The sequence below is a fragment of the Canis lupus genome, chromosome 8 (assembly GCF_048164855.1).
Source record: "Canis lupus baileyi chromosome 8, mCanLup2.hap1, whole genome shotgun sequence".
In the NCBI taxonomy this organism is placed as follows: Eukaryota; Metazoa; Chordata; class Mammalia; order Carnivora; family Canidae; genus Canis; species Canis lupus.
This window is the reverse complement of record NC_132845.1, coordinates 68,743,616-68,770,937: the sequence shown is the minus strand read 5'-3', so window position 1 is coordinate 68,770,937 and position 27,322 is coordinate 68,743,616. Positions and strand designations below refer to the sequence as shown.

The 27,322-nt window shown below is 51.6% G+C and overlaps 2 protein-coding genes across 10 annotated transcripts; one reads left to right on the top strand and one right to left on the bottom strand.

Annotated features, from left to right (window-relative positions):
- Positions 1 to 894: 894 nt before the first annotated feature.
- Positions 895 to 14,130, bottom strand: POP7 (POP7 homolog, ribonuclease P/MRP subunit). Of its 6 annotated transcripts, none has more exons than XM_072837280.1 (3): positions 14,057 to 14,130; positions 10,856 to 10,903; positions 895 to 1,594 (listed from the first exon to the last, which is right to left on the bottom strand). In XM_072837280.1, exon 3 carries the CDS (start codon positions 1,582 to 1,584, stop codon positions 1,162 to 1,164), a length of 423 nt encoding a protein of 140 aa, XP_072693381.1. In that variant the 5' UTR covers positions 1,585 to 1,594; positions 10,856 to 10,903; positions 14,057 to 14,130; the 3' UTR covers positions 895 to 1,161. The 6 variants fall into 6 exon arrangements, 5 of the variants coding, with proteins under 5 accessions (XP_072693381.1, XP_072693379.1, XP_072693380.1 ...); XM_072837278.1 differs by lacking the exon at positions 14,057 to 14,130 and adding an exon at positions 12,015 to 12,179; XR_012035896.1 differs by lacking the exons at positions 895 to 1,594; positions 14,057 to 14,130 and adding exons at positions 10,022 to 10,464; positions 12,015 to 12,339.
- GIGYF1 (GRB10 interacting GYF protein 1) lies at positions 12,521 to 27,322 on the top strand. 4 transcript variants are annotated; one of them, XM_072837272.1, is made up of 29 exons: positions 12,521 to 12,613; positions 15,585 to 15,711; positions 16,712 to 16,998; positions 17,730 to 17,881; positions 17,961 to 18,021; positions 18,124 to 18,234; positions 18,334 to 18,463; positions 18,571 to 18,666; positions 18,827 to 18,938; positions 19,052 to 19,160; positions 19,515 to 19,555; positions 19,780 to 19,950; positions 20,185 to 20,438; positions 20,571 to 20,679; positions 21,127 to 21,264; positions 21,452 to 21,549; positions 21,760 to 21,931; positions 22,052 to 22,218; positions 22,341 to 22,441; positions 22,528 to 22,644; positions 22,731 to 22,831; positions 22,993 to 23,075; positions 23,183 to 23,329; positions 23,417 to 23,641; positions 23,907 to 24,094; positions 24,200 to 24,360; positions 24,453 to 24,616; positions 24,705 to 24,834; positions 24,929 to 27,322. In XM_072837272.1, exons 6-29 carry the CDS (start codon positions 18,200 to 18,202, stop codon positions 24,979 to 24,981), a joined length of 3,102 nt encoding a protein of 1,033 aa, XP_072693373.1. In that variant the 5' UTR covers positions 12,521 to 12,613; positions 15,585 to 15,711; positions 16,712 to 16,998; positions 17,730 to 17,881; positions 17,961 to 18,021; positions 18,124 to 18,199; the 3' UTR covers positions 24,982 to 27,322. The 4 variants fall into 4 exon arrangements, with proteins under 4 accessions (XP_072693373.1, XP_072693374.1, XP_072693372.1 ...); XM_072837273.1 differs by having other exon boundaries at positions 18,846 to 18,938; positions 24,705 to 27,322; XM_072837271.1 differs by having other exon boundaries at positions 23,910 to 24,094; positions 24,705 to 27,322.

Genomic DNA, 27,322 nt, shown 5'->3' with positions numbered 1-27,322 from the left:
CTTAAAAAAAAAAAAAAAGACTTGGATTCAGTAAATTGATTTTAAGATGCACAAATGGGGGGATCCCTGGGTGGCGCAGCGGTTTAGTGCCTGCATTTGGCCCGAGGCGTGATCCTGGAGACCCGGGATCGAATCCCAGGTCGGGCTCCCAGTGCATGGAGCCTGCTTCTCCCTCCGTCTATGTCTCTGCCTCTCTCTCTCTCTCTCTCTCTCTGTGACTATCATAAATAAATTTAAAAAATTAAAAAAAAAAAAAGATGCACAAATGGTTCACCACCCACTTTGATAAACGTTGCTTTAGAGGACTCTAGCTTGATAAACCCGAGAAATCAGATCTCCCTACAAATATTCAAACAAAAATATACTTACTCCAGTGCGCATGGTAATTGGAGGCTCTCCTTTCCCACTAGAGCAGCCCACCCAGGAGGATCTAAAAGGTTCTGGACAACTTGGGCCCCACACCCAATGGACCAGGAATCAGGTGAAGCTGTTTGTCAGTCTCTATCACAGAGCCCGACAAAAAGGAGGTCCCAGTCTTTGCTCCCTTTGTCCTCAAATTCTCACCTTTCTTGTCCTGGGAACCGCCACCAGAAAGCCTGATGCTTCCTGAGTGTACAGCCATCCCAGCTTTACGTTAGCAGGCAAGAGTGTACACCTTATCCACTCAGCCTTCCACTGAGAGTACAAAAAAGTTTAAAGCAAACACTGGAATTCTCAGGCTTTTGCTTGTACTAAAGTTTGTTTTGTTACACTGTCTGTAGCTGTAGTACTATCTATACTCTCTGCAAAGGCAGGATACACTAGGGGTTCCCTCCTGTATGTAAATACTTGTAAAGTGTCCTATTCTCCCTTTCCATGTCATACGGAATTTACACAGGAGAGAGACAGTGGCAGTGGGGTGGCTGCATACTAACACAGCTGGGTAGTTTTTATTGTCTCTGACAATGGTTACAGATCATAGACTCAGGAAGACCCACTGCTTGGGCCCAACAAGAGACAATACTCTTCTTCTCCATTCAGAGTCCTCTGGGCTGTAAGGTAATAGGGTTTTTCTTACGTGGCTCTGGTAGGAGGTCCATGACTGTATTCAGTACAAGAAGAGCCAATATCTGAGCCTACCTATGTGGGGGTGGGTGGATAAGGTGCCCACCCTCATTTCGATTACTTGGGGGGAACCCTGAAGACACGGATGTGGATGGCCGAGTTGTTGCGGATGCGGGTCAGCGGCTCTCGTGTGTCAGTCTCTGGTTCCAGCTCATCGACGAGCTCCACGGTGGAGGTATTGGCAGCCACCTGCAAGGACCCGAAGCTGCCCGCTTGAAGCTGTAGGGCAATGTTGATGGCACGGTTGATGGCCAGGCCCAAGCCATGAATGTAGATCTCACTGCATGAGTTCTGACCCCGAGCCCCTCCGTCCAGAAGCTTCTGGCAGCGGGCCAGCTGGGCCTTAAAGTCAGTCTTCATGTTGACATAAATGTCATTGGGCCTCCGGGGCAGGCGGTGGGGAAGCCGCTTCCGAAGGGTATACTCCACCGGGTCCAGCTCAGCCTCGACCGCCCCGCGGGGCTCTCGGTTTTCAGCCATGCTGTGTGCCCTGACGCGGGGAAGGGAGATCAGAGAGAGGTGACCAGCCACGTCGCTGCCTTTCCTACCCCATTTCCAGGACAAAAGGCGCAGACACGAGGGGGCGCACTCAACTCGCCTCTTCCCTTCCAGCCTCAGTCCCCTCCCACTCACCCCAATCTCCCGAACCTCCCTCACCCCGGTTCCTATTCATTCAGGACACCGCCCCCAACCCCGGGCCCGTCCACCGCCCCTCTTCCCGAGCACGCGGCCCGGTCCCGGCCGAGCTACTCAAGAGCTGTTCCCACCCGCCCGGACTGACCGCGCAGCCCGGGACGCTCAGGTCCCAGAAAGAGAAGGAAAGCGGCCGCGCTACAGGATCGCGAGACCGCCGGCGCCCTGACGGCTCCAAGCTCCTGCAAGCGCTGCGCACTGCGCACGCGCGCCCGTCCCCCGCGACCTACGAATCGCCTTCCCGGCCTCTGTTCTCCCCGCCCCTCTGGGCGCGCGCGACCGCGGGAATGTGTTTAAGTAACGCGAGAGCGCCGGAAGGCCTCCTTTACCACGTGTACGCCACGCAAGCGGGGCGCGGAGGCAGGAGGCAACTACTAAGTCAAAACTGGGGAGGAGAAAAAAAAAAACTGGGGAGGGCCAGCTTCTCTAGGCCAGTCCAAGTTACTGGCTCACGGGAGGGGTCCTGAAAGGGAGGAAGGAAGAGAGACTATTGTAGGGGCGTGGAGGACTTGGGGTAGGGGCTTACAAAGATGGCGGGGAGGGCTGAGCGTTCAAGAGAAGGTGAAGGGACCTGAAGGCAAGTGTGGACTCCCGCGTCCATCGCAATTCCTCTCGTCAGAGGAGGCGTGGCAGAGCCGATCTCCCGCCCTGGGCCCCCGCTGCCCAGAGATTGAGGGGGGAATTGAGCGGTGCGGCCGCGCCCTCGGCAAAAGACGCCGCCTTGGGACTCCCCTGTAGGTCACAGGGACCCGCCCTCTCCCCATCCCTTGCAAGGTCAGCTCTTGGGGACCCATACTTTAAGCCATAGGCCCAGCCTTCAGGGTTCCCCCAGAGCACGCTGATCCACCCTCACGCTTCAGCCTCTACCTACCAAGGAGTTCATCGGCCTCTGTCCCTCTCCCCGCCAGCGAGGATGTGCGCCCCCTGGCGGGCAGGATGGGGCGGTGCCTGGGGGGGTTCGTGGCTCCTCGGCCAATAGGGAGGGGTTTCTTGTGACCAGCTTGGTGCAGCTTTTGGAGACTTCCCTTCAAAAATGAGTTAGACCTGTATCGGGAACCTAGGACTACTCTGCTTGAGTTGCCCCAACAGTCAGATGGGGATGATAATTCCTGTTTTGCAACTGTGAAACGCAATATAATTTTGTAAACTGTAAGCCTACACATGTGAATTGGCATTGTTATGACCCTGTTTGGAGGTTGGAGGGGGGATCAGGTTCCTGAGAACTTCTCTATCAGCACCATTTAAATCCTGTTGTTGTCCTTTTAGTTTCAGATTATTTCATTAATACCAAGTTTGGGGGTTTATGTGGGGGTGAGGAGGAAAGGCTGGCTACAACCCTATTTTGCCTCAAAAGTGACATTTAAGTTGAGTTGATGGATAAACAGTTTTTCAGAGAACCAGTGAGTATTCTGGGGACACTGAACGATAGTTTTTAAATTTGTTTTTCTTTACAGTGTTTATTTGACAGAATGAGAGAGCACAAGCAGGAGGAGCGGCAGGGAGAGGGAGAAGGCCCTGGCAGAGTAGGGAGCAGGAAGTGGGGGCAATCCCAGGATCCTGAGAGCATGACCTGAGCCAAAGGTAGACTTCTTTTTTTTTTTTTTTTAAGATTTTTATTTATTTATTCATGAGAGACACAGAGAGGTAGAGAGGCAGAGACCTAGGCAGAGGGAGAAGCAGGCTCCATGCAGGAAGCCCGATGTGGGACTCGATCCTGGGACTCCAGGATCACTCTCTGGGCCAAAGGCAGGCATTAAACCGCTGAGCCACCCAGACTCTTAACTGGCTGAGCCAACCAGGTGCCCCTGAAAGTTTTAATAGAAACATAATCTAAGCTTCCACCTCAAGGAACTAGAAAATGAAGAGCCAAATAAAGTCAAGGGGAAGAGAAGTGAGGGAATAATAAAGAACAAAAATCAATAAAACCAAACACAAAAACAATAGAGAAACTCAATATAAAAGCTGGTTGTTTGAAAAGATCAGTAAAGTTGGTATGTATCTAACAAGACTGCAAAGCAAGAACAAGAGAAGGAAAACATGCAGTGTCTGGCTGGCTCAGTCAGTAGAGCATGCAGCTCTTAATTGTGGGGGTTGTAAGTTCAAGCCCCACGTTGGGTGTAGAGATTACTTAAAAATAAAATCTTAAAAAAAAGGAAGACTCGGGGCACCTAGCTGGCTCAGTGGTTGAGCCGTATACTCTATCCTCTGATCCGGAGTCTGCCTTTGGCTCAGGTAGCAATCCCGGAGTCTAGGATCATCCCTCATCGGGCTCCCCACAGGGAGCCTGCTTCTCCCTCTATGTCTCTGCCTCTCTCTGTGTCTCTCATGAACAAATACAATCTTAAAAAAAAAAAAAAAAAGACTCAAATTATGATTACCAGAACCAAAAGTGGGGATAGCACTAAAGATCCTCCTATGCAAAGGATACTTAGAGAATAATACAGGCATGGCTTGGAGATTTTGTGGGTTGAGTTCCAGATGACTGCAATAAAGTGAATATTACAATAAAGTGAGTCAGAGATGCCTGGGTGGCTGAGTGGTTGAGTGTCTGCCTTTGGCTCAAGTCATGATCCTGGAGTCTGAGGATCGAGTCCCACATCAGGCTTCCTGCATGAAGCCTGCTTCTCCCTCTGCCTATGTCTCTGCCTCTCTGTCTCTCTCATGAATAAATAAATAAAATCTTAAAAAAAAAAAAAAAAAAAAAAAAACAACAACAATAGGGGCATCCCAGGTGGCTCAGTGGTTTAGCGGCGCCTTCAGTCCAGGGTGTGATCCTGGGGTCCCGGAATTGAGTCCCATGTCAGGCTTCCTGCGTGGAGCCTCTTTCTCCCTCTGTCTGTGTCTGGGCCTCTCTCTCTCTCTCTCTCTCTCTCTCTCTCTCTGTCTCTCATGAATAAAAACATAAAATCTTTAAAAAAACAATAAAGTGAGTCAAATATTTCTGGTTTCTCTGTATATATAAAATTTATGTTTACACAACACTGTAGTCTTTTAAGTTTGCAATGGGATTATATCTAAAGAGAGTATATATCTTAATCTAAAAATACTTAATTGCTGAAAAATGCTAACCATCGTCTGAGCTTTCAGTGAGTTGTAATCACTGAACACCATAACAAATACAAGAAGTTTGAAATTTCAAGAGAATTAACCAAAATGACACACAGACATAGAAGCAAATGCTGTTGGAAAAGTGGTGTTAACAGACAGGGTTGCCACAAACCTCCAATTTGTGAAAAATGCAGTATCTATAAAGTGCAATAAAAATATGCCTGTACAAATTCTATATACACAAATTTAGCAACCTAGATGAAATGGACCGATTTCCTAGATAACCACAACCTACAGAACTTACCTGAAAAAAAAAAAAAAAAAAGAACTTACCTGAGATGAAATAGATCATCTGAATAGTCCTGTAACTATTAAAGTAATTACAGTCCTAGTTCTTAAAAATCTTTAGAAAATATCTAGGTTCACATGATTTCACTGGTGAATTATAAGAAAAAAAAAAAAAAAAACTCCACACAAATTCTACACAATCTCTTCTCTATAGAAGAGGAAGGAACATTTTCTAAATGATTTTATAAGACCAAAACCAGACAAAGGTTATATAAAAGAAAACTACAGAACAATATTTCTCATGAACAAAGATGCAAAAATCCTCTATAAGATTCTAGCAAACTGAATCCAGCACTATTTAAAAAGAATTATTAACAATGACCAAGTAGAGTTTACTCCAAAGATCCAGGCTAGGATGCCTGGGTGGCTCAGCAGTTGAGCATCTGCCTTTGGCTCAGGGCATGATCCTGAGGTCCTGGGTTCGAGTTCCACATGGGGCTCCCTGCATGGGACCTGCTCCTCCCTCTGCCTATGTCTCTGCCTCTCTCTGTCGCTCATGAATAAATAAAATTTAAAAAAACAAAAAAGATTCGGGCTGGTTCAATATATGAAAAACACTTTCATTTATCATATGAACAAGCTAAGCAAGACAATGTATATGATACCAATCAATGCAGGAAAAAAAAAACATTTAACATTTAGTATCCATTTATGAGAAAGACTTTCAGCAAAGAGTAGAAGGAACTTCCTCAACCTGTTAAAGAGCATCTTTAACAGAAACCCTACAGCTACAATCATACTTAATGCTGTAAGACTAGAAACCTTTTTCTTCAAATCAGGTAATAAGGCAAGGATGTCATCTATCACCACTCCAATTGGTAAAGTTCTAGCCAATACAATAAGGCAAAGAAAAGATTGGAAAGGAAGAAATAAAAACATTCTCTATTTGCTGATGGCATGACTGTATACATAATAAGTTTTGAGGAATCTACAAAGAACTCATACAATTAATAAATGAATTTAGCAGGTTTAGCAAGATACAAGATTAACATACAAAAATCAACCGTGTATAGATACTGACAACAATTGGAAACTGAAATTTAAAATACAATGCCATTTATAATGGGGGGGGGGAATGGGAGGGAGGAGGGGAGGAGGGAGAAGTATTAAGTCTAAGTCTGACAAAACACGTATAGAATCTATACGTTGAAAACTACAAAATCCAGGGATTCCTGGGTGGCTCAGTGGTTTAGCGCCTGCCTTCAGCCCAGGTGTGATCCTGGAGTCCCAGGATCGAGTCCCTGCATGGAGCCTGCTTCTCCCTCTGCCTGTGTCTCTGCCTCTCTCCGTGTCTCTCATGGATAAATAAATAATATTAAAAAAAAAAAAAAAACCTACAAAATCCTGGGGCACCTGGGTGGCTCAGTGGTTGAGCATCTGCCTTTGGCTCAGGTCATGATCCCGGGTTCCTGGGATCAGTCTTGCATCAGGCTTCCCGCAGGGAGCCTGCTTCTCCCTCTGCCTAGGTCTCTGCCTCTCTCTGTGTCCCTCATGAATAAATAAATAAAATCCTAAACAAAACAAAACAAAAAAACCTACAAAATCTTGATGAAGAACTCTAAAATCTAAATTAAAGAAGAGAGGTCCATGTATTGAAGACTGAACATAGTAAAGATACCAATTGTCTCCGAACTGGACTCTGGGTTTAAGGCAATTCCTATGAAAATCCCAGCAAGAATTTCTGTAGGTATAGACAACTTTATTGTAAAGTTGATATGGAAGGGCAAGGGAAATTTTTTTTTTTTTTTTTTTTTTTTTAGGGCAAGGGAAATTTTGAAAAAGTTGGAACTGTGCTACCTGACTTTAAGACTTACTACTACATAAACACAATATCCAGACAGTGTGGTATCTGCCAAAGGATAAACACACAAATCAATAAGATGGAATAGAGAACCCAAAATAGATTTGCACAAATACAGCCAGACAAAGGTGCAAAAGCAGTTGAAAGAGGGAAAGAGTAAGTCTTTTCAGCAAGTGGTTCTGAGACTACTGGATAAATACAAGAATCGAACCTTAGCCCTATACAAAAACTTAACACAAAATGGATGGTAGGTCTAAATAAAAATGTAGAATCATAAAACTTTTAGATGAAAATTAAGGGAAAAAAATCTTCATGAACATGAACATAGGGTCAGGTGAAGAATTCTTAGACATAACTCCAAAAGCACAAACTATTAAAGAAAAAATTTGAGGGGCACCTGGGTGGCTCAGTCATTGAGTGTCTGCCCTTGGCTCACTGTCAGGCTCAGCTTCTGATCCTGGGTCCTGGGATGAGTCCTGCATCGGGCTCCCCGCAGGGAGCCAGCTTCTCCCTCTGCCTATGTCTCTGCTTCTCTCTGTCTCTTATGAATAAATAGACATTAAAAAATAGATAAAATCTTTTTTAAAAAAGAAAAAAATGATATTTTATCAATTATATCTCATGTGGCAAAAAGGGGGAAATAAACTTTCACTCTGCAAAAGAGTACATTCATATAATGAAAAGGGAAGCCATAGACTGGGAAAAAATATTTGCAAATTACTTACCAGACAAAAGACTTGTATCCAGAATAGAACTCTCTAAACTCGAGTTAAAAAAAATAACCTGATTAGAAAATGGGCAAAAGTCTTGAACAAAGACTTTGGCAAAGAGAGTATAAGGACGGCATATGAGATATTCAATGTTGTTATTAAGGAAACCCAAATTAAAACTATGGTCAGGTACCATTACACGCCTATTAGAATGTCTGCAAGAAAAAGTCTTGACACTACCAAGTATTGATGAGAATGCAGGGAAACTGATGTATCACACACTACTTGTGGGAATGTTAAATGGTCTAGCCACTCTGGAAAATAGTTTGGCAATTTCTTCCAAAATTAACCACACGGCAGCCCTGGTGGCTCAGCGGTTTAGCGCCGCCTTCAGCCCAGGGCGTGATCCTGGAGACAGGGGATCGAGTCCCACATCAGGCTCCCTGTGTGGAGCCTGCTTCTCCCTCTGCCTGTGTCTCTGCCTCTCTCTCTCTCTCTCTCTCTCTCTCTCTCTGTGTGTCTCTCATGAGTAAATAAATAAAATCTTTAAAAAATTTAAATTAAATTAAGCACACATACAGTCAGCCTATGACCCAGCAAGAGCACTCAAAGGTATTTTAAAACCCATTCACAACTGTCTACAGCAGTTTTTTTTGTTGTTTGTTTTTTCCTACAGCAGTTTCATTTGTACTAGCTCCAAAGTGGAAACACCCCAGGTGTCTTTCAGTGGGTGAATAGTTAAACATAATGGCACATCCATATCACGGAAAAGTTCTCAGCAATAAAAGGCGGATCAAGAAGACTTGGTAGGCTGTTGGAATACTAGTTACATCACAGAATATCATGCTAAACAGCTCACAGTTTTGTGTGGAAGGCAAATGAGATGAGCAAAATGGGGAGCATGTACAGGATTTGGTGGAGTCCCATGGAGGAATAGCCAATATGACCTTGGGGAGATCTAAGGTTTTCCAAAGGAAGCAGTGGCTAACCTGAGCTAGGAATGTTTAGCAGTAGGGCTCATAGACTGTGCAGTCCCTCCTGTTACAACAGAGAGGTCTGGAAAGCCCAAGCCCTGTGAGTGCAGGAAGAAAGGAGGAACCTGCAAAAGACTCAGGAGTAGCTGGTGAGGTAAGAGGAAAACCCAGCGAGTATGGTGTCCTGGAAACTAGGTGAAGAAAGCATTTCCTGGAGGAGGGAGTGACCAGCTGTGTCATATGCAGCTGATAGGCCACATAAGATAATGGATCACTGGATTCAGGAACGTGCTGGTCACTGATAACCTGACAAGCTGTTATATTTGGTAGACAGGAAAACTGAGCTGGTGGCAGAAAGTAATTTTGAATGCAATAAATTCATTTTGAGGCCCATTTTGTGTGATAATTAAGAATAAACAGTTTATGAACTGTCTCTCCAGGGATGCCTGGGTGGCTCAGTTGGTTAAGCCGACTGCCTTCGGCTCAGGTCATGATACGGGGGTCCTGGGAGCCAGCCTCAGGGTTCGCTGTTGAGTGAGGAGTCTGCTTCTCCCTCTTCCTCTCCCTCTGCCCCTCCTCCCCCCTCTCGTGTTCTCTGTCTCAAATAAATATTTAAAATTTTTTGATTATTATTTTTTTAATTATTATTTTTAATTATTATTTTTTAAGATTTTACTTATTCATGAGAGAGAAGCAGGCTCCCTGAGGGGAGCCTGATGTGGGACTAGATCCCAGGACCCCAGATTCATGATCTGAGCCAAAGGCAGACAACTCAACCACTGAGCCACCCAGGTGTCCCTAAAAAAAGAATTGTTAAACGAACTATTTAAAAAAACCCAAAAACGAACTATCACTCTATTACTCAAGAAGTGTGTCTTTTCATGAGATCTGAAAAATGTTTTCTAAATGTTGACATCCAGATAATGTAGAACGGTTTGTGATTTAGGTGAGTGAAGCCAGGCACTGTAATAAACTGATTTGACAATAAGATGGTACTTATCTTTTTGCATTTTGTTTTAGGCAAACACTACAGAGGAATCTGCCATTAGGAAAAAAGGCAGTGCTTGGCTGTTTAGACTTCAGACCTCCCTTTCATCTTGATTAATCACCTAACCAAATCTTTCTCTTCAGTTCAAAAACCCGCCAATTTATTTTTATTTTTTAAAAGATATTATTTATTTATTTATTGATGAGAGACAAAGAAGGAGAGTCAGACTTAGGCAGAGGGAGAAACAGGTTTCCTGCAGGGAACCTGATGTGGGACTGTATCTCATGACCCTGGGATCATGACCTAAGTCAAAGGCAGACAGCCACTGAGCCACCCAGGTGCCCAAAAGACCACCTTTTTTTTTTTTTTAAGATTTTATTTATTTATTCATAAGAGACACAGAAAGAGGAAGAGACATAGGCAGAGGTTAGAAGCAGGCTCCCTGCAGAGAGCCTGATGGGGGACTTCATCCCAGGACCCCAGGATCATGACCTGAGCCAAAGGCAGACGCTCAACCACTGAGCCATCCAGCCCCAAAAAGCCCAACAATTTAAAACACAGACCAAGACATTTAATAGCATAGCACCGGAATAAACAAAAATATTTTAGGTCTGAGTCTTTTTTTCGTAATTCTCTTTTTCATTCCATATGGGAGATGCACGGTTCTGATTTCAATATTCTTTCTCAAAGAGGTACACTTCACAGATTCAAATTCCACAGTGTCTTCAGCAACAGGAGCAGCAGCAACATTTTCCCCAGCTCTACAGTTGGAGGAGATTACTGGGCCAGGGTCACAAGCTGGAACACAAGGAACCCTTGGTGATCGCTCCAACCCTGTACCCTGGAGTCCAGCACGTGCTCCTTGCCAGGCAGCATCTAGTGGGTGCTACTCTCAGATCAAACACATTTTCATGTTGGCATTCAAAGCCCTCAGCTGAAGTTTCGCTTCCCTTCTCACCCAACTAGGGATCCAGGTGCTCTTTTCCCATTAGCCAGGAATGTGACTATTGTATAGCTGACCCCCACTCTTCCTAAACCTACCCAAGTGTCTTCCTTCCAGCTTAGCACAGGGCCCCACCATTCCCTACAGATGGCATTCCACAGACATCCCTCCCCCCCTTTCCCCTATACCAAAAATGTGCGATCTCATATTTGCTAAATTAACAATCGAGACATGCTAAGACCTTACTCATTCAGAGACTTGGCTGCTGGGAACTTCCATCACCCAGGACACAATCTAGAAAAGTTAAAAAAAAAAAAAAAAAGCAACAACAGTTTGTAACAAAAAAACTGTCATAAGCTTATAAGCTTTAGGTGAAGAATTCTCACCCAAGCCTGGATTCTGTCGATACATTTTTATACAGTGTTCACAACTTTATATCTTCTCTCCTGTAAAACCAGAAGTCCCCCCCCCCCCCCCATCAGCTAACATTTGTGGAGTACTTGCCCTGTGCCAAACAGTGTGTTAAATGCTTTACCAGACAATCCAGAGAGGGAACAGATTATTTCCAAGGCCACAGGCAGTAATGAATGAAATCTGCACGGGAGCCCTTGCTTTAAACAATTGCTATTTTCCAGCCTCGCAGCAAGCGGGGGAGACCAACAGCACTAAGAAATCCTGACTGCATGAAAGTGAAGGGAACTGGGGAAAAACAAAACAAAACAAAACAAAACAAAACAGATACTAAAACTGCTAGGACAGAGAAGCCTGGGGAACACTGGTGCGGGAACAAAGGGCCTTCTGGTAGCTCCTGAGGTCTGCGCTCCATTCTGGCACAACACAAGACACTCAAGTTCTAAGTCCCACTTTACCTTTCTCCGTCCTGAGGATTACACTGTGTTTGCTAACAGCCGTTTTAGGAAGCCGGAAAGTACAGTATACATTCTGAATAACCAGCACCCCCTACCCCGCCAAAAAGGTGAAAATACACAGGGGATAAAAAAACAAAACAAAACAAAAAACCTTTCACCCTAAAAAGTTCAGGGACTTGGAAAAATCTTTCTTGAAAACCCCTTTTTTAAACAAAGGAGGTGTCAATCTACTTCTCATATTTGCATAATAATTTCTCTCTTCACCGTCTTTCACATTCACCTATTTTAATTCTTCCAGCACTAGGGGAATGGAGTCGGGTGGAGGTCGGGGGTGGGGCGGAGAACAGCGTAACACCTGACCTAAAAGTGAAACTGAGGCCCCATCAACTGCTTTGCCCCCGGGGTCTAGAAGCTAGTAGTCAGTGGCGGAGCCAGATGGAAACTCTGGGTCTCATCAGCCAGTGCTGCTTCGGACACTTTCCAAATGATTAGTTCCTCACTTATTTTATATATCCCAGGACTTCTAATTAACACACCTCTGGATCGTATGCTGTCTCCTTCAATCCAGGTGGGCTTCCTGGAGGAAACCGACTGGAGAGGCGAGCCCTGCGATGCCACCTGCGGCGGCCTCCGTCGCGACGGTCGCGCGTCACGTGCCGGGAGCAGCCGGGGGGCAGCCGAGGAGTGCCCCGGGGACCCCACCCCCCACCCCGGCCCGCTGCAGGCCCTGCGTCACGTGACGAGCCAGGCCTCGGGTCACGTGCCGGGGGGGTAATTTCGGGGGCGGCGGGCGCCAGGGCTCCCCACTGGGCAGGCGGGGCGGGCGCTAGGCCGTGCGGGTCGCCGGGGACCGGGGCTACGGAGGGAGCGGCGGCGGCGGCTGCAGAGGCGGCCGCGGCGGCGGAGGGGGCGGCCCCGCGGCCCCGCGTCCGCGTCACGTGGTGCGAGGCGGGCAGCCATCTTGCTACAAACACAAACAGAGAGGAGCGGCCGCCGCGGGAGCGCCAGCGCCCCCTCCCCCGCCGCCGCCGCCGCCGTCGTCGTCGCCGCCGCCGCCGCCGCCGCCGCCGCCCCCTGGCCCGCCGCGCGCCGCCAACGCCCCGGGACCGGAGCCTCGCGCCGCCCGCCCGCCGCGGTAAGCGCTCGGCGGCCCCGCGGACCCCGGCCCGCCGCCGGGCCCGGGGCAGGCCCGCCCCCGACGCTGAGGCGGCCGCGCCGAGCCTGCGAGAGCCAGAGCGAGCGCGCGGGCCGCCAGCACGGACCCTCCCGCCTCTCTGCCCAGGCCGCTGCCGCCGTCGCCGCCCGGTGCGTCCGCCCTCCCGCCGGCCCCTCCTCGGCGCGGCCCCGAGGGAGGACGCCCTCGCCCCTCGCCCCTCGCCTCGCGCACCTGGCGCCCCCTCCCTGAAGGGCACGCCGTCCTCCCGGGCGGCCCGCCTCCTTCCCACCCCCGCGCTCCTAACGGTCGTCCTCTGGCACCTCGGCAGCCCTGCCCGGCCCCTTCCCGTCCACCCGCATCCTCCGCCAGGCCTGCCCCGGCCCCCCGACCCTAGTGCCCGGCGCTCCCCGGAGACTTCCCCCAACGAGCCTCCGGGCTTTGACCGGAATTAGCTGGGCCCTGCGGGTCTTAAAGTCCAGGCGTTCCATGACTTTGGCCAACGTGGAAGCTTTTCTTAACCGAAGCACCTCCGCTGGGTCTTCACCTAAATTTCCTTTCAGCGGGCGACATTAATGCTTGGTCATTGGGGTCTCCTTCCTCCCTGTTGCCCGTCCGTTTCTAACAGCTTAGTCTCCTGGCTACGGTCCCTCACACTTTGCCTCTTTTCTTCCCCCCGAGTTAACTTGAAAGAGACCCTCTTTCTTACCCAGTCGTTAGAATTCCTAGTAAGCTTCCCGGTCTGGTCTTTCATTGGGCCCCAGCCCTGGGAGATGCTAAGTCAGTTGTCCGCCGGATCTTTCCTCCACGCACCCCAGTCTGTCTGTCTGTATCTCTCTCTCTCGTTTCTTCTTGCTGCTTACCCCAAACTCAGCCTGCACGCCACTTCTCCACTGTCCCTTGGAGCTGACATGCCAGTGGCACCTTGGCTCCCCACCCATGGTCTCTGCATGTGAAGCCCCTTAGATACCAACAGGCTAGGCTGATCCCCTTTGCCATTCATTATGGGGAGTTTGCTCTCAGGATCCTTCATCTGTAGTCTTCCCCGTGAAGTGCCAGGCCACCCACCCCTCACCCAGCTCCAGTTTTATTTCCTAGTTGTAGATCTGTGTAGTTGGGAAGGGATGAGACAGATGTGGACTTTGCATTGCTGCCGTGGCCTAGGGAGCAGGGACCTAAACGGTCCCATATGGTGATTACAGTCAAGTGAGTTCTGTTTCTAGATCTCTGGCCTGGCTTTTTGTAGCCAGTGGACAAATTAGTGTTGTGGTTTGAGGAATTCAAGGACCCCAGTTTGCCCTTGTTTGTGGTTGGGTTAGAGAGAGAAAAAGCTGCCCCACTTGAGAACAGAGAAAGGGAGAAGAGGTTGCTACGTGAAGGATTTTAAAAATTCTAAGGAGAAATTTTAAATGGCTTAAAACTTACCAAGTACTTAGGGTGGCTCTTGCTGCTTGTGCATCCCTTCTCCAGTCTCTAATAGTGTGTCAGGAACATGGGGTCCCCTGTGGGGGCAGCTGCATCCTCCCTTGTTTTCCCTGGCTGGGTCCCGAGACTGGGCAAGTGGGCAGAAGGGATCAAATGAGGTAAAGTGTGAAAGCACTTTGAGAACTTAACCAGTAAACATGCCAAGGACATTATCACGATGGCTCAGAGAGGCAGGGGGAACATGGTCTTGCACCCCTTCCTGAGCCTCAGAATTATTCTACCATGCATGGAGGATCTTTCCATCCAGAGAAAGGGCGGAGTCACCTCCCAACAGGCTTGGGGCTGGGTGGTTGCTGGTTGCTCAGATGTTGGGGAATTTGGGACTCCACTTCTGTTAATAGTGGTACCTTTCTGTGCCAAGGCACATTGCTCTGGAATAGGGCTAATTTTAGGGGTGACGGAATGAGGAAATAATGTTAACTTAGTGTGTACTAGGACTGCGTATTCTTTGGATATTTTTCTTCTGAGAGTTCTGAACCCCAGAGAACAGGCTTCGCTCCTGTTCCTGCAAGCCTGTTGTGAGCATCCTGGACAGTGTGTGTCCTCTCCCCTCAACTCCAGCAGGGGGCAGCCTTTTAGTAGCAATAATTCCAGTGCCAGGGGAGGGAGGGTATGTTAAGGCCTGAGAAAGAAGATCGGGCAGACAGGGGCCTAGGGAGACAGTTAGGAGATGAGGCAAACAGATGCTGAAGGTAGGGCCATGGGGTGGCAGATAAGCTGGAGGAATAAGCCTGTGAGGAGAGCCTTAAGATTAAGAAGCCAGGAAAGAGTGCTGTCCGCAGTCCTGTCTGCTCTGCTCCTTGTCCTGGTTCTTTGCTACTGGAAAGGGACCCAAACTTTGAGAGTTTGTGATACAGAAACTTAGCAGAATTTTTTGAATCTCTTCTTAAGGATTTCTCTCCTGGCAGGAGTTCATATTTCTCTCATGGGACAGTACAATTAGGAAACAATTTCCTTGCTTGCTCACCGGAGGGGAAACTGAATTGGAATAAACTTGGTTTCTTTTGTCTTCGTTCTTCCCCATAAACAGAATAGGCTTTATCAGCACCCATGATACGAAGGAAGGGTCCTCAACCATGGCAGTGTTGATTCCTTGTTGTGGGTGGGGGGCAGTGGGAGGCTGCCCTTCATGTTGTAGAGTGTGTAGCAGCGTCTCTGCTCTCTGTTAGACACCAGTAGTGCCCTTCAGTCATGCCAACCAAAACCATCTGCAGATATTGCCACATGTCTCTTGGGGAGCACAGCCCCCCCTTTAATTGAGAACCATTAACTTGGAGGAAACATGGAGAAGACTCATGGGTGTGGAGGGTGGGCACCATGGGGCAGTGTGTGTGCTGTTGGGTGGCACTTCCTGCAGTGTAGGGAATGGCCGGTGGCCACCAGCTGCTGGGACCAGGTCCTCCTGTGACTTTTTTCCAGCTGCTTCTCTGCTTCCCCTGCCCTGACTACCTTTCCCTTGCTTCTGCAGTTGCTCTGCTTCTCACACTGGGAGCCACTCCTCAGTTTGCTCCTTACAACCAGGACACAGAGGTGAAAGCCAGGAGCAGAGAGCATCAAGGAGAGCCACCTTTGCCACTCCCTGGAAGGGAGGGAGGGTGAGTGGTCTTCTGCCTTCCATACCCAGAGGGCTCTTCTGTCCCCCATCTTCCCTCTCAAGATGGGGCTTCTGGAATGAACTTCAGGAAGCTTAGAACAGTCTTTCCTGAGGTTGGTTTGAAGGAATGTGAAGTGTTTTCGTTGGAGTGAGGAAGACTTAGGTATGCAGTAGCTATTTCTAAATGTCTTTCTTTTTCCTAGACTTTTTTTTTTTTTAAGATTTTTATTTATTTATTCATGAGACACACAGAGAGGCAGAGACATAAGTAGAGAGAGAAGCGGGCTTCCTACGGGGAGCCCAATGTGGAACTCCATCCCGGAACCAGGGGATCACAACCTGAGCCCAAGGCAGACACTCAACCACTGAGCTACCCAGGAGCCCCCCCTTTTTTCAAATGGTAGTAATATGTACCATTTATCCATTTCTGAGAGTCTAATTTTGCGAGGTTAAGGATGTTCATATTGTACAACCTTAACCCCATCCATCTCCAGAACTTTTAGATTTGCCCCATTTGAGCTGAAGCTCAGTACCCATTGAGTACTCTCCTCTCCCCCCAGCCCTAGCACCCATTGTTCTACTCTCTATGTTTCTAAAATTGACTCTTCTAGGAATTTCAGGTAAGAGGAATCCTGTATTTCTTCCTTTGTGACCGGGTTGTTTCATTTCACATACCATCTTCAAGTTGATTCACTGGCCATATTAAGTAGGGGTTATAGCGTGGGAAGAATGAACCTACTCTGTTGTCCTGGGAGGCTTGTTTGAATCCAGTGAAAGGGAGAGCTTTTCAATAGATGTATCTCCTGATGGCCATGTGTGCTATGACATGTTCCATCACCAGAAATGTCCAGTTGGGGCTATTGTAGGAGAGATGCTCATGCCAGGGGTGGTCCACCCCGCTTTAAATGATCTCCAAAGCTGCATTTCCTGGTAGGATGCTGGTATCCTGGAACTGGGTCCCATCTTTGTCATAGCATTTTATTTCATTTTCCCATGTGCAGCTGTAGTGAGAACTACTCTCCCGTGGCCCTTCTGGTGGAAACTCCTCCTCCTTTCTTGCCAGAGCTGTGGAGTCTTGGACTTGATGGAAACTGTGGAGGTACTCGGGTCCAGCTTTCCCACCAGCCAGTGAGGGAAGCCCCTGTGCAGCTCCCTGAAACCTTGCCCATCTGTCCTCGCTTGGAACTGCCAGGGATGAGCTGCCTCCAGAGAGTCTCCTCTGCTGTTCCTTAGAGGGACAGGTCACTGCCACTGCCACTGCTTCTATCAACCTCATTTCTACTTTATGGTGAGGGGAGCTCTTCCCTAGTTTATAGCATAATCACGTTCCTTTTTTGATTTTTAGTAGTCTTTCTGATCCATGGAAAGGGTCTGGGTGTTGATTATTGTTGGGTAAACCAGCCCCAGGGTGCACTGACTAGACTTAACCTGCTTGCAGCCTTCCGTGTGCCCTCTCTTTTTGCCTGGAATAGGGCCTCCCCACTGCCACTCTCCTTCTGACCACCCCCCCCCCCCAGTTGAATCCCTGGATTCTAGCCACCAAACAGGCAGCCCTGAGTTTTTTCAGGAGGGAAATAATTTTCCTCCAAGATTTTGTTTGTAATTCTTTTCATACCTGATGTTTTCTGTCTTTAGAATATCTGTGGCTTCAGTCGGTTTTTTGTTTGCTTGTCTTATTTGTGTTTTACCTTTGTCCTGAGCATTCCCACATACCTCAGCCAGCCCTTTACCAAATGCTGCACCACACTGGGAGGGCACTGAGGTCTGGAGAGGTCCTTGGCATTCTCTGCCACACTGCCAGTGCCTCACTCAGCTCGGCTGAGGGAATTAAACTACTCTTGAGGCCTACTGTAGGGGACAGAGATGAGGAGCTGGGGTTGTGGTTCCCCTGCCTGGATAACTAGAAGCTTTTAGCAGCTATGCATCTCCCTGTTATGCAGGCATAGGAGGGCCAGAAGTAGGAAAGCCCAACTGGCCCATTGGTTTAACCCCAGCTTTGTTTCTGTGCCTCTTGGTAAGGATCTTTCCCCGAAGTGAAGCTCCCTTCTCAGGCACCACTGCAGTCAGATCATCATCCTGCTGCTTGGGGACCTTGGTTCATTCCAGCACAGGCCCCTTCCTGAAGAGAGCCCAGTTCCATCCCTACCTGCTTCCTGGGGCAAGGCTGCCAAGTGAGTCTAGGGTGGAGGGAGGTACCCCCTGCTGAAGCTGGAAGGGGCTCTAGCTGCCCTGTTTCCTCCCCTCCCCCAGATCTTCCTCATTGTGACAGTTCGCTTAACTCATGGTGTGAGTGGCACGTGGCTTGGCTTAGGTGAGTCCTTTTAGAGTTCGTTAGGTGGGAATCTATACTTTAACCTCTTGTGGTTCTCCGGGTGTGCTGTCTCCAAGGCCTAGTGTTCCTGCTTCTCCACAGGTTTTTGGAGAGTGAACACCAGGTCCCCCCTCCTCCCTTCAGCCCCACTGACCTCGAGGACACACCCAGCTCCATAATGGCAGCAGAGACCCTCAATTTTGGGCCTGAGTGGTGAGTTAGACATGCTGTGGATGGCTTGGAGAAGCCAAAAAGAATAGAATTGCTCAGACTCCAGTCTCTTTTCCTTCTTTCCCTGTGTCCCTTTTGTAGGTTGAGGGCCCTTTCCAGTGGCGGCAGTGTGGCCTCCCCACCCCCATCCCCTGCCATGCCCAAATACAAGCTGGCTGACTATCGCTATGGGCGAGAAGAGATGTTGGCTCTCTACATCAAGGAGGACAAGGTAAGGGTAGGCAGGTGTAGGGTATGTGACCCGGTTGCCTGTTGGGTCTCAGCCAGTGGAGAGGGTCCAGGAGCATGAGATCTTGGCTCTCCTCCCCCAATTGACAGGTGCCTGATGAGCTGCAGGACAAGGAGTTTGCTGCGGTCCTACAGGAGGAGCCACTACAGCCTCTGGCTCTGGAGCCTCTGACTGAGGAGGAGCAGGTGGGGCTGGGCCGGGGCAGTGCAGGGTGGGGCGCTGGGTCTTCACCTGGGAGAGAGGGGCTGAACCTGGGAAGACAGGTGGTGGAGGTTGTGGTTCTAGGCAGGGGTGAGGAGGGGTGGGTGCCTGGGTCCTCACTCCCACCCCTGGCTCCCTCCTCAGAGAAACTTCTCCCTGTCAGTGAACAGTGTGGCTGTGCTGAGGCTGATGGGGAAAGGGGCTGGCCCCCCCCTAGGTGGCACCTCCCGTGGCAGGGGCAGCACTCGGAGCCGAGGTAGAGAGGGTGATGGTGTGTTATAGGGGTGGGCCGGGGGGCGAGGCTATGGTTTTGAGGGTGCAAAGAGATGGTTAGGCAGGTTTCCCATGTGTATCTTGTCCTTTCTCTAGGCCGAGGCCGTGGTGATAGTTGCTTTTACCAAAGAAGCATTGAAGAAGGCGATGGGGCCTTTGGCCGAAACCCTCGGGAGATTCAGCGTAGCCAGAGTTGGGATGACAGGTGCTGGCAGCATAGTGGCAGAGCAGAGAAGTCTTGTGGCTTAGTCCTTGGAGGGGGGCTTGGGTGTTTGTCATTAGAGGTCAATAGGAGACCCACCAGATGAGCCCTGGTCACAGATTTTCCTCTTTGCCCTGTGACTCCCTGTGGCCCTCTCCTTTTTTTTTCTGAATCTCTTAGTATTTACTCTGTGACCTTCATTTCTACATGCCCCCCTGGGCTCCATCCCAAGCCTGACTTTTCCCTAAAACCTCCCCCTTACCCCCCTTCTCAGGGCAGAATGGACAAGGTGTGCAGAGATGCCACAGGTTGGGGGAGGGAATCTGTTCTCCTTTGAAATACCTTTTCCTTCTGCAGAGGCGAGAGAAGGTTTGAGAAGTCAGCCAGGAGGGACGGAGGTACGGAGTGTAGCAATGACCAGGTCCTGAGGGTCATTGGGGTGAGGCGGCGGGGGGAAGGGGGACTAAATGGGTGATGCTGTTAGGAGGGTGTTTTCCTGAGGGAGGCGTTGGTGGGGACAGGAGGGCCCAGAGCTGGTCTCTTTTACTGTAAGGTCTATAGTAAGAGTCTTCCAGGGACTGTGGCTGCTGTTCTTCTCACTCTATCTTCCCCCACCCTCAAGCACGATCCGGGTTTGAGGAGGGAGGGGCTGGCCCAAGGAAGGAACATGCCCGCTCAGATAGCGAGAACTGGCGTTCTCTCCGAGAGGAGCAAGAAGAAGAGGAGGAGGGCAGTTGGAGACTTGGGGCAGGACCCCGGCGAGATGGCGACCGCTGGCGCTCAGCCAGCCCCGGTGAGGTTGGGGCCGGATGGGTGTTGTGGAGGGCAGTGGGTGGCAGGAACTTCCTGTGAGAGTGGGCGCCCATGGCTGGGTAGAGAAAACAGCTTTCTGGAGTGGAGTGGGTGGGAGGGCAGGCCTGGAAATGCCAGGGTTCCCCAAGTGGGGGGAAGACCTGATGGACAGCAGAAGGGTCAAGGCTGGCTTGACTGGGACACTGACTTCCCTTCTCTGACTTTTCCTGCCCAGATGGCGGCCCCCGCTCTGCTGGTTGGCGGGAACATGGGGACCGGCGTCGCAAGTTTGAATTTGATTTGCGAGGGGATCGAGGAGGGTGTGGTGAAGAGGAAGGGCGGGGTGGGGGAGGCAGCTCTCACCTCCGGAGGTGCCGAGGGCCTGACGGCTTTGAGGAAGACAAGGATGGGCTCCCAGAGTGGTGCCTGGATGATGAGGATGAAGAGATGGGCACTTTCGATGCCTCTGGGGCCTTCTTACCTCTCAAGGTATGGGAGGAAGGGGGGAGGCGGCAGGTCTACACTAGAGGGTGGTGGGATCTATCCTGCAGGGGGCACCTCTTGTTCGTACCCATTCATCCTCTGCCCTTTGTCCCCACTGTGTCCCTTAACCTCGTGCAGAAAGGTCCCAAGGAGCCTATTCCTGAGGAGCAGGAGCTCGACTTCCAGGGCCTGGAGGAAGAAGAGGAAGAGCCTTCTGAAGGGCTAGATGAGGGGGCGCCTGAAGCAGGTGAGCCTGTAGGATGGGGCGGGGAGGAAGAAGAGTGCCTTGAGCCAGGCCAGGCAGGCAGAGGGGCCCTCACCAGGTTATGCACCCGTTTTTAGGAGAAGGTGATTTAGGAGAAGAGCAGGTGTTGCCAGGTGTGGGGAGGAATGCAGCAGGGCTGTGTCTGAGAAGGCAGTGTGTCAGTTCAAACTAAGGCATGATCAAGATGATCTGTGCAAACCAAGAATGCAGTGTTAAGTCTGTGGTATTGTGTTTATGCTGTGGGCAGGGACGATGTGTCCAGTGTTGTGAGGTGGGGTTTGTGGTGCTGATTTTTTGGAGTTGACCAAAGTTATCTGGGTGCATTCAGTGCCCAGAGGCCTAGCTTCTGGCCACAAGTGGGGGATTTCTGCCAAATAATTTTTAAGGCCTCTCAGGTTTTGAATTCTGATAATTACCCATTTCTTTCAGGAGGGAAGGAACTGACCCCACTGCCCTCTCAGGAGGAGAAGTCTAGCTCCCCATCCCCACTGCCCACCTTGGGCCCACTCTGGGGAGCTAATGGGGAAGGTGATGACCCTGCAGACAAGGACCTGCCGGCCACTGAAGGTAGTTGGGGGGAGGAGAGGTGGGCATGGGGGGTGCTCCCCTTTCTTGCAGGAGGGAGGTACCCAAGGAATCTTGGAGGCAGGGTAGAACTAGAGCCTACTTTTCTGGAATGAGGGTGGACAGGGGAGTGTCTCATTCTCTTCTCTGTCTTCTCCCCCCCCATTTCACTTCTTTTCTTTGCTTCTAGATGATATGAGGGGAGTGCCTCTGAGTCCTGGTGTGGGCTCACCCTCTGGCCCACCTGGAGATCTGGAGGACGATGAAGGCCTAAAGCACCTGCAGCAGGTGTGAGGGACCTCAGAAGGCTCTAGGGATCCAGCCCTTTGGGGAATAGAGAGTCATTGTTCATCTGTCCCTGCCCAGTTCCTTGCTTTCCCCGTCTGTTCTTCTGCATTGTGACCTGATCTCCTGACCGCACTCCGACCTTAGCCCCAGCCCATCCTGATATTGCCGTGATTGTGCAATTAAGCCTTCCCTCTCTCTCTGGTCTCCCAGGAGGCAGAGAAGCTGGTGGCCTCGCTGCAGGACAGCTCCCTGGAGGAGGAGCAGTTCACGGCCGCCATGCAGGCCCAGGGCCTGCGCCACTCAGCAGCTGCCACTGCCCTCCCCCTTAGCCACGGTGCAGCCCGGAAGTGGTTCTACAAGGACCCTCAGGGCGAGATCCAAGGTACCTGTGGGGAGTGGGGACCGTGCAGGAGGGGCTGCTGGAGGCGAGGGGACAACACCATTCTCATCCAGGGCTTCTCTGGCACAGCTTTTAACTGAGGTCCCCCTTTTCTTGGTCCAGGTCCCTTCACAACACAGGAGATGGCAGAGTGGTTCCAGGCAGGCTATTTCTCTATGGCACTGCTTGTGAAGCGGGGCTGTGATGAGGGCTTCCAGCCACTGGGTGAGGTGATCAAGATGTGGGGTCGTGTGCCCTTTGCCCCAGGACCCTCACCCCCCCCACTGTTGGTAAGCACATCTGCCTTGGTGAGGAGTGGGGAGGGGAAATGGGAGCTGAATGGGTGGATTGTAGTGGCAGGTGCAGAGTGAGACAAGGTCAGAGCCACAGGAGTGCTCTGGCTCTCCCTCAGGGCAACATGGACCAGGAGCGGCTGAAGAAGCAGCAGGAGCTAGCTGCAGCGGCCTTGTACCAGCAGCTGCAGCACCAGCAGTTTCTGCAGCTGGTTGGCAGGTATGGGGGTGCCTGGAAGGCCTTGGTGGTCAGGCTAGGCCCAGGCTACGTGGCCTCCGCCCCGATACCTGTCTCTGTTCCTGCAGCCGGCAGCTCCCACAGTGCGCGCTCCGGGAGAAGGCAGCTCTGGGGGACCTGAGCCCACCACAGCAACAGCAGCTCACTGCGTTCTTGCAGCAGCTCCAAGCTCTCAAACCTCCCAGGTCCAGGCCCGGTCTCTGGGCGGCAGGGTGGGGGTGCTGGACCCAGAGAAACTCAGAGTTCTGAGAATTACTGCTTTGCTCAGCAGAGGTGGGGACCAGAACCTACTCCCGACCATGAACCGGTCCTTGTCGGTGCCGGATTCAGGTCCCCTCTGGGACATACATACCTCAGCCTCATCACAGTCAGGTGTGTGGCCCACCTGCTCCCTGCCCCCGTGTTCTGAACCCCGATGACCCTGCCCACCAGCACCCCCCAAGGCCCCGGGTGAGTGGGGGGCTTTGTGTCTGTGGCTGCTCCAGCCCAGCATACCCTAAGCTTCCTCCTGCAGCTGCCTTTGCTTTCTGCAGGCGGTGAGGCCAGTCTTTGGGACATACCAATTAACTCTTCGACTCAGGGTCCAATTCTAGAACAACTCCAGCTGCAACACAAAGTGAGTAGGCTTCCTGGGGCTGGGCTTCTTGGGCAGTGAGGGCTGGGCTGAGGCAGGGAAGGCCAGGTGCCCCCAGGTCTGCCGTCTGAGCACATTGACTATGCCAGTTCCAAGAGCGCAGAGAAGTGGAGCTCAGGGCGAAGCGGGAAGAGGAGGAGCGCAAGCGGCGGGAGGAGAAACGGCGGCAGCAACAGCAGCAGCAGGAGGAGCAGAAGCGGCGGCAGGAGGAGGAGGAGCTATTCCGGCGCAAGCAGGTGTGTGCCTGGCTGCGTCTCCCCTCGCCCACCAGGCCTGGGCCCCAGGGTGAGGCCATGGGCCCTCACCACGTCACTCCGGTTCAGGTGCGGCAGCAGGAGCTCTTGCTGAAGCTGCTGCAGCAGCAGCAGGCAGCTGCTGTCCAGGTGCCGCCGGCACCCAGCTCCCCGCCCCCATTGTGGGCCGGCCTGGCCAAGCAGGGGCTCTCCATGAAGACGCTGCTGGAGCTGCAGTTGGAGGGCGAGCGGCAGCTGCACAAGCAGCCCTCACCCCGGGAGCCATCGCGGGCCCAGGCCCCCAACCACCGTGTGGTGAGCAGGCTGGCCCTTCCCCCACTGACTGGCATTTTTGAGCTCAAGAATCCCTTCTAGTCAGTTCCAAGGATGACCCGGGGTGGGAGGAGTCGCTGAGCCCCAACTTTCCAGCCTGAGCGCTGGTCCGTATCTGATTCTGAAGTGTTGCTTTTCTGGGTGGCCCTCATCTCACCCCACTTGGCTGCCTCCACAAGCCCCCCGACTTAGCTGTTTTGAACGTGTGTGTCTGTATTTGGGCCACTCTGATTTTTGCCATCTATAGCAGCTTGGGGGCCTGGGCTCGGCCCCCCTGAACCAGTGGGTATCTGAGGCCGGGCCGCTGTGGGGCGGGCCCGACAAGAGTGGGGGCGGCAGCAGCGGCCCGGGGCTCTGGGAGGACACCCTCAAGAGTGGCGGGAGCCTGGCCCGCAGCCTGGGCCTAAAGAACAGCCGGAGCAGCCCCTCTCTCAGGTGGGTGTCAGGCCCTGCAGGCTCTGTCCGGGCTCGGGCAGGGGTGGAAGGTTGTGACAGGCCTCAGCTGATCTCTTGCCTCTGATTGACCCCTGGCCCACTCAGTGACTCGTACAGCCATCTGTCAGGTCGGCCTGTGCGCAAAAAGACAGAGGAGGAAGAGAAGCTGTTGAAGCTGCTGCAGGGCATCCCCAGGCCCCAGGATGGCTTCACCCAGTGGTGTGAGCAGATGCTGCACACGCTGAGCACCACAGGCAGCCTGGATGGTACGGGCCACATACCCTGGAAGGCCGGGTGGGGCTGGGGCTTCTAGACCTGCGTCAGGTGGGCCCTGACCAACACCTCCCCTGCCCTTTAGTGCCCATGGCTGTAGCGATCCTCAAGGAGGTAGAATCCCCCTACGACGTCCACGATTATATCCGTTCTTGCTTGGGGGACACGCTGGAAGCCAAAGAATTTGCCAAACAGTTCCTGGAACGGAGGGCCAAACAGAAAGCCAGCCAGCAAAGGCAGCAGCAGCAGGTGAGGCTTCTGCCCGATTGGCCCTCTAGTGGGTGGGGTGAGGCTGCTGGTACCCTGCTGACCCAGCCTCCCTCTCTGAGCCTCACAGGAGGCGTGGCTGAGCAGTGGCTCCCTACAGACAGCCTTTCAGACCAACCACAGCACCAAACTCGGCCCTGGGGAGGGCAGCAAGGCCAAGAGGCGGGCGCTGATGCTGCACTCAGATCCTAGCATCTTGGGTGAGTTTGGGGGTGTGGCCATGCAGGAGGCTTCTTACTCAGCAGGGGCCAGGAGCCTAGGGAGAGCTCAAACCCAGCTTCTCCCCGGCTTCAGGGTACTCCCTGCACGGACCTTCTGGTGAGATCGAGAGCGTGGATGACTACTGACCAGCCCATCCCACCAGCCTCTGGGCTGTAGGCCAGGGGCGGCAACAGCGGCTTGGACCCTTGGGTCCCCAGCCTGCAGGCTCCCCACCAGGAGCATAGGAGGAAGCAGGGGCAGGGTCCCCAGCACTTGTTACAAACCACACGATGCACCTTAACTCACCCACCACGAGGCACTTTACAGATTGGGGGGGAAGGGTTTTTTTTTTTTTTTCCTTTGTTTTGTCTTTTTTCTTTTTTTAAAAAAACATTTTAAACAACCCTGAAGAAAATGTTAGGAGAGACAGAGTTGTTAAAAGCTAGACTCTAAGCACCCCTTTCCCCTCTAGGGACAGTGAGGGTGACAATGGAAGGTCCACAGGTTTTTTGGGGGTTTTTTGGTTTTTTGGGGGTTTTTTGGTTTTGTTTTTTTAAGAAAAAAGAAAAAGAAAAAAAAAAAAGGTTAGGAGATTGAAAGAAAAAACACACTGTTATTTTGGGGCAGTGGGGACATAGGCCCCATGGACCTGTCCTGCCTGGCCCCCGAGGCTGCACTTACCCTCCCTGCCCCGCAAGGTGGGCCATTGGGGTAACTGGAAGCTGGGGTGCCAGCAGTTTGCACAGCGAGGCCCCCTCAGCCCCGCCAGCCGGACCCGCTGTGAACGGCTCCCTTTGTTGCTGTGACTGTGGCAGAGGTGTCCGAGGTAGGGGCCAAAGTAGCCCCTTGGCTTTGCTGCTTTGGGGGAAAGTTGCACAAATGGGCCAGGCTGCCTCAGCTCTCTAGGCTGCCATCCTGTGCTGGCTGATGGGGTAGAGGGGAAAGGGCCTGCCGGTGCCAACCTCATCTGGCTGTCAGGGTGGTAGAACTTTCGCTCTGGCCCTGGTGAGGGCTTCCCCCACTGCTGCCATTTGTGGGGACGGCCTGGGTGTGAAGCTGAAAGCCTCAGCTCCCTGCCTTGCCACATGAATGTATTCTTTGGGCCACAAGCCCCTGCTGCGCCTTCTGCCTCAACCCTGCGCGAGGTGGGAGTGGAGCAGTTCCTCCAGGAGCTGGAGAGAGAGGCACCACTTCATGACTGTTTTCTCCTGTGAAAGGGGCAAGAGGAGGGCCTAGGAGGCCAAGGGAGTGGGCAGCATGGGGCTTCAGGTTGCTGTGTGGGGGCTGTTAGAAGGGAGTTCCCTGCCTGCAGCCAGCTGTGTGGGATGTGGACCACCCAGCTCTGCTCTGATCCCTCCATTGACCAAATGGGAGAGAAGCAAGTGGCCTCTCCCCTTTCTGCTCCCCTGATGCATTTTTAATGTTGGGTAAGGTGGGGGGGGGTCAAGAATAGAAGTGTCGTCTCTCCTGGGTCAGGGGTAGGCTGCCTTCTGTTGCTCACCAACTTCTTATTCCCAATCACTTACCTGGGTTTGTCTCCATTTGTGTTTTCTTTTTTGTTTTGTTGTTTGTTTTTTAAACAGTTTGTTGTATCTTTTGGTTTCTCATCTAACTTCTCCCATCGACCTCATTGCTCAGAGCGCAGTATTAGGGCAGGATTCTGCCACTGCCTCCCCTCCATGAATGTATTTATCCTTCCTGCCCTGGGGAAATGGGGAGTGGCCCGTTTTCTTTCCCATCCAACCCCAGAGAGACCACATTTTTTTTGTTTGTTTTTTCGTTTTGCACCAAAGTGGCAACTGGGTCAGTGTTGGGGGATAAAGCTGGCCTCGGGGGTGGAGGACACCCTCCACCTGCTTCTCCCTGGTTTCAACAGTGTTAGTGTCCGTGAAAAGACAATATTCTCTCTAAAGCAATAAGGGGGTGATGGGCCAGGGGGAAATGTCTTGCTGCTGCTGGCCCCCCAGCTCCCCCCTTCCTCACGCCAGTATTTGGCGGCAGTAGAGGTGTGGGGGGGATACTGTTGTGACTGAATGTAACCGCCCACACCCCCACCCCTGCCGCAGCCAATGCAGGGGAGGGGGGGTGACACTCTTCCCTGTCTCTTCCTTCCCCTTCTCCCCCAGCTAAAGAGACTTTGAATTTAGGGGGCCCTTGAGCCTGGAGAGGCCTTAACCCTGTGAGGAAGTGTAGGGGGAGCCCTCTCCCACCCCCATCCCCTTCTGAGAGTGGTCAATGTTTACAAGCCCCTGAGCCCCCGGGGCCCAGGGACTCCACCCCCATTGCTGTCCTTTCCCACCCGTCTTCCTGGGCCCCAGCTGCTCTCCCACCCTTCCTGGGTTGGGGTGGGTGCAGGGGCTGTTCTGTACTCCTTGTCTGCCTTGGACCCACAATCTCCCCTACTCCCACCCTATGTGACTCCCCTCTCTTCTACCTGCCCCTGTAAATATTCCCCTTCCCTCAATAAAACTTGGTGTGTGTTCTCCC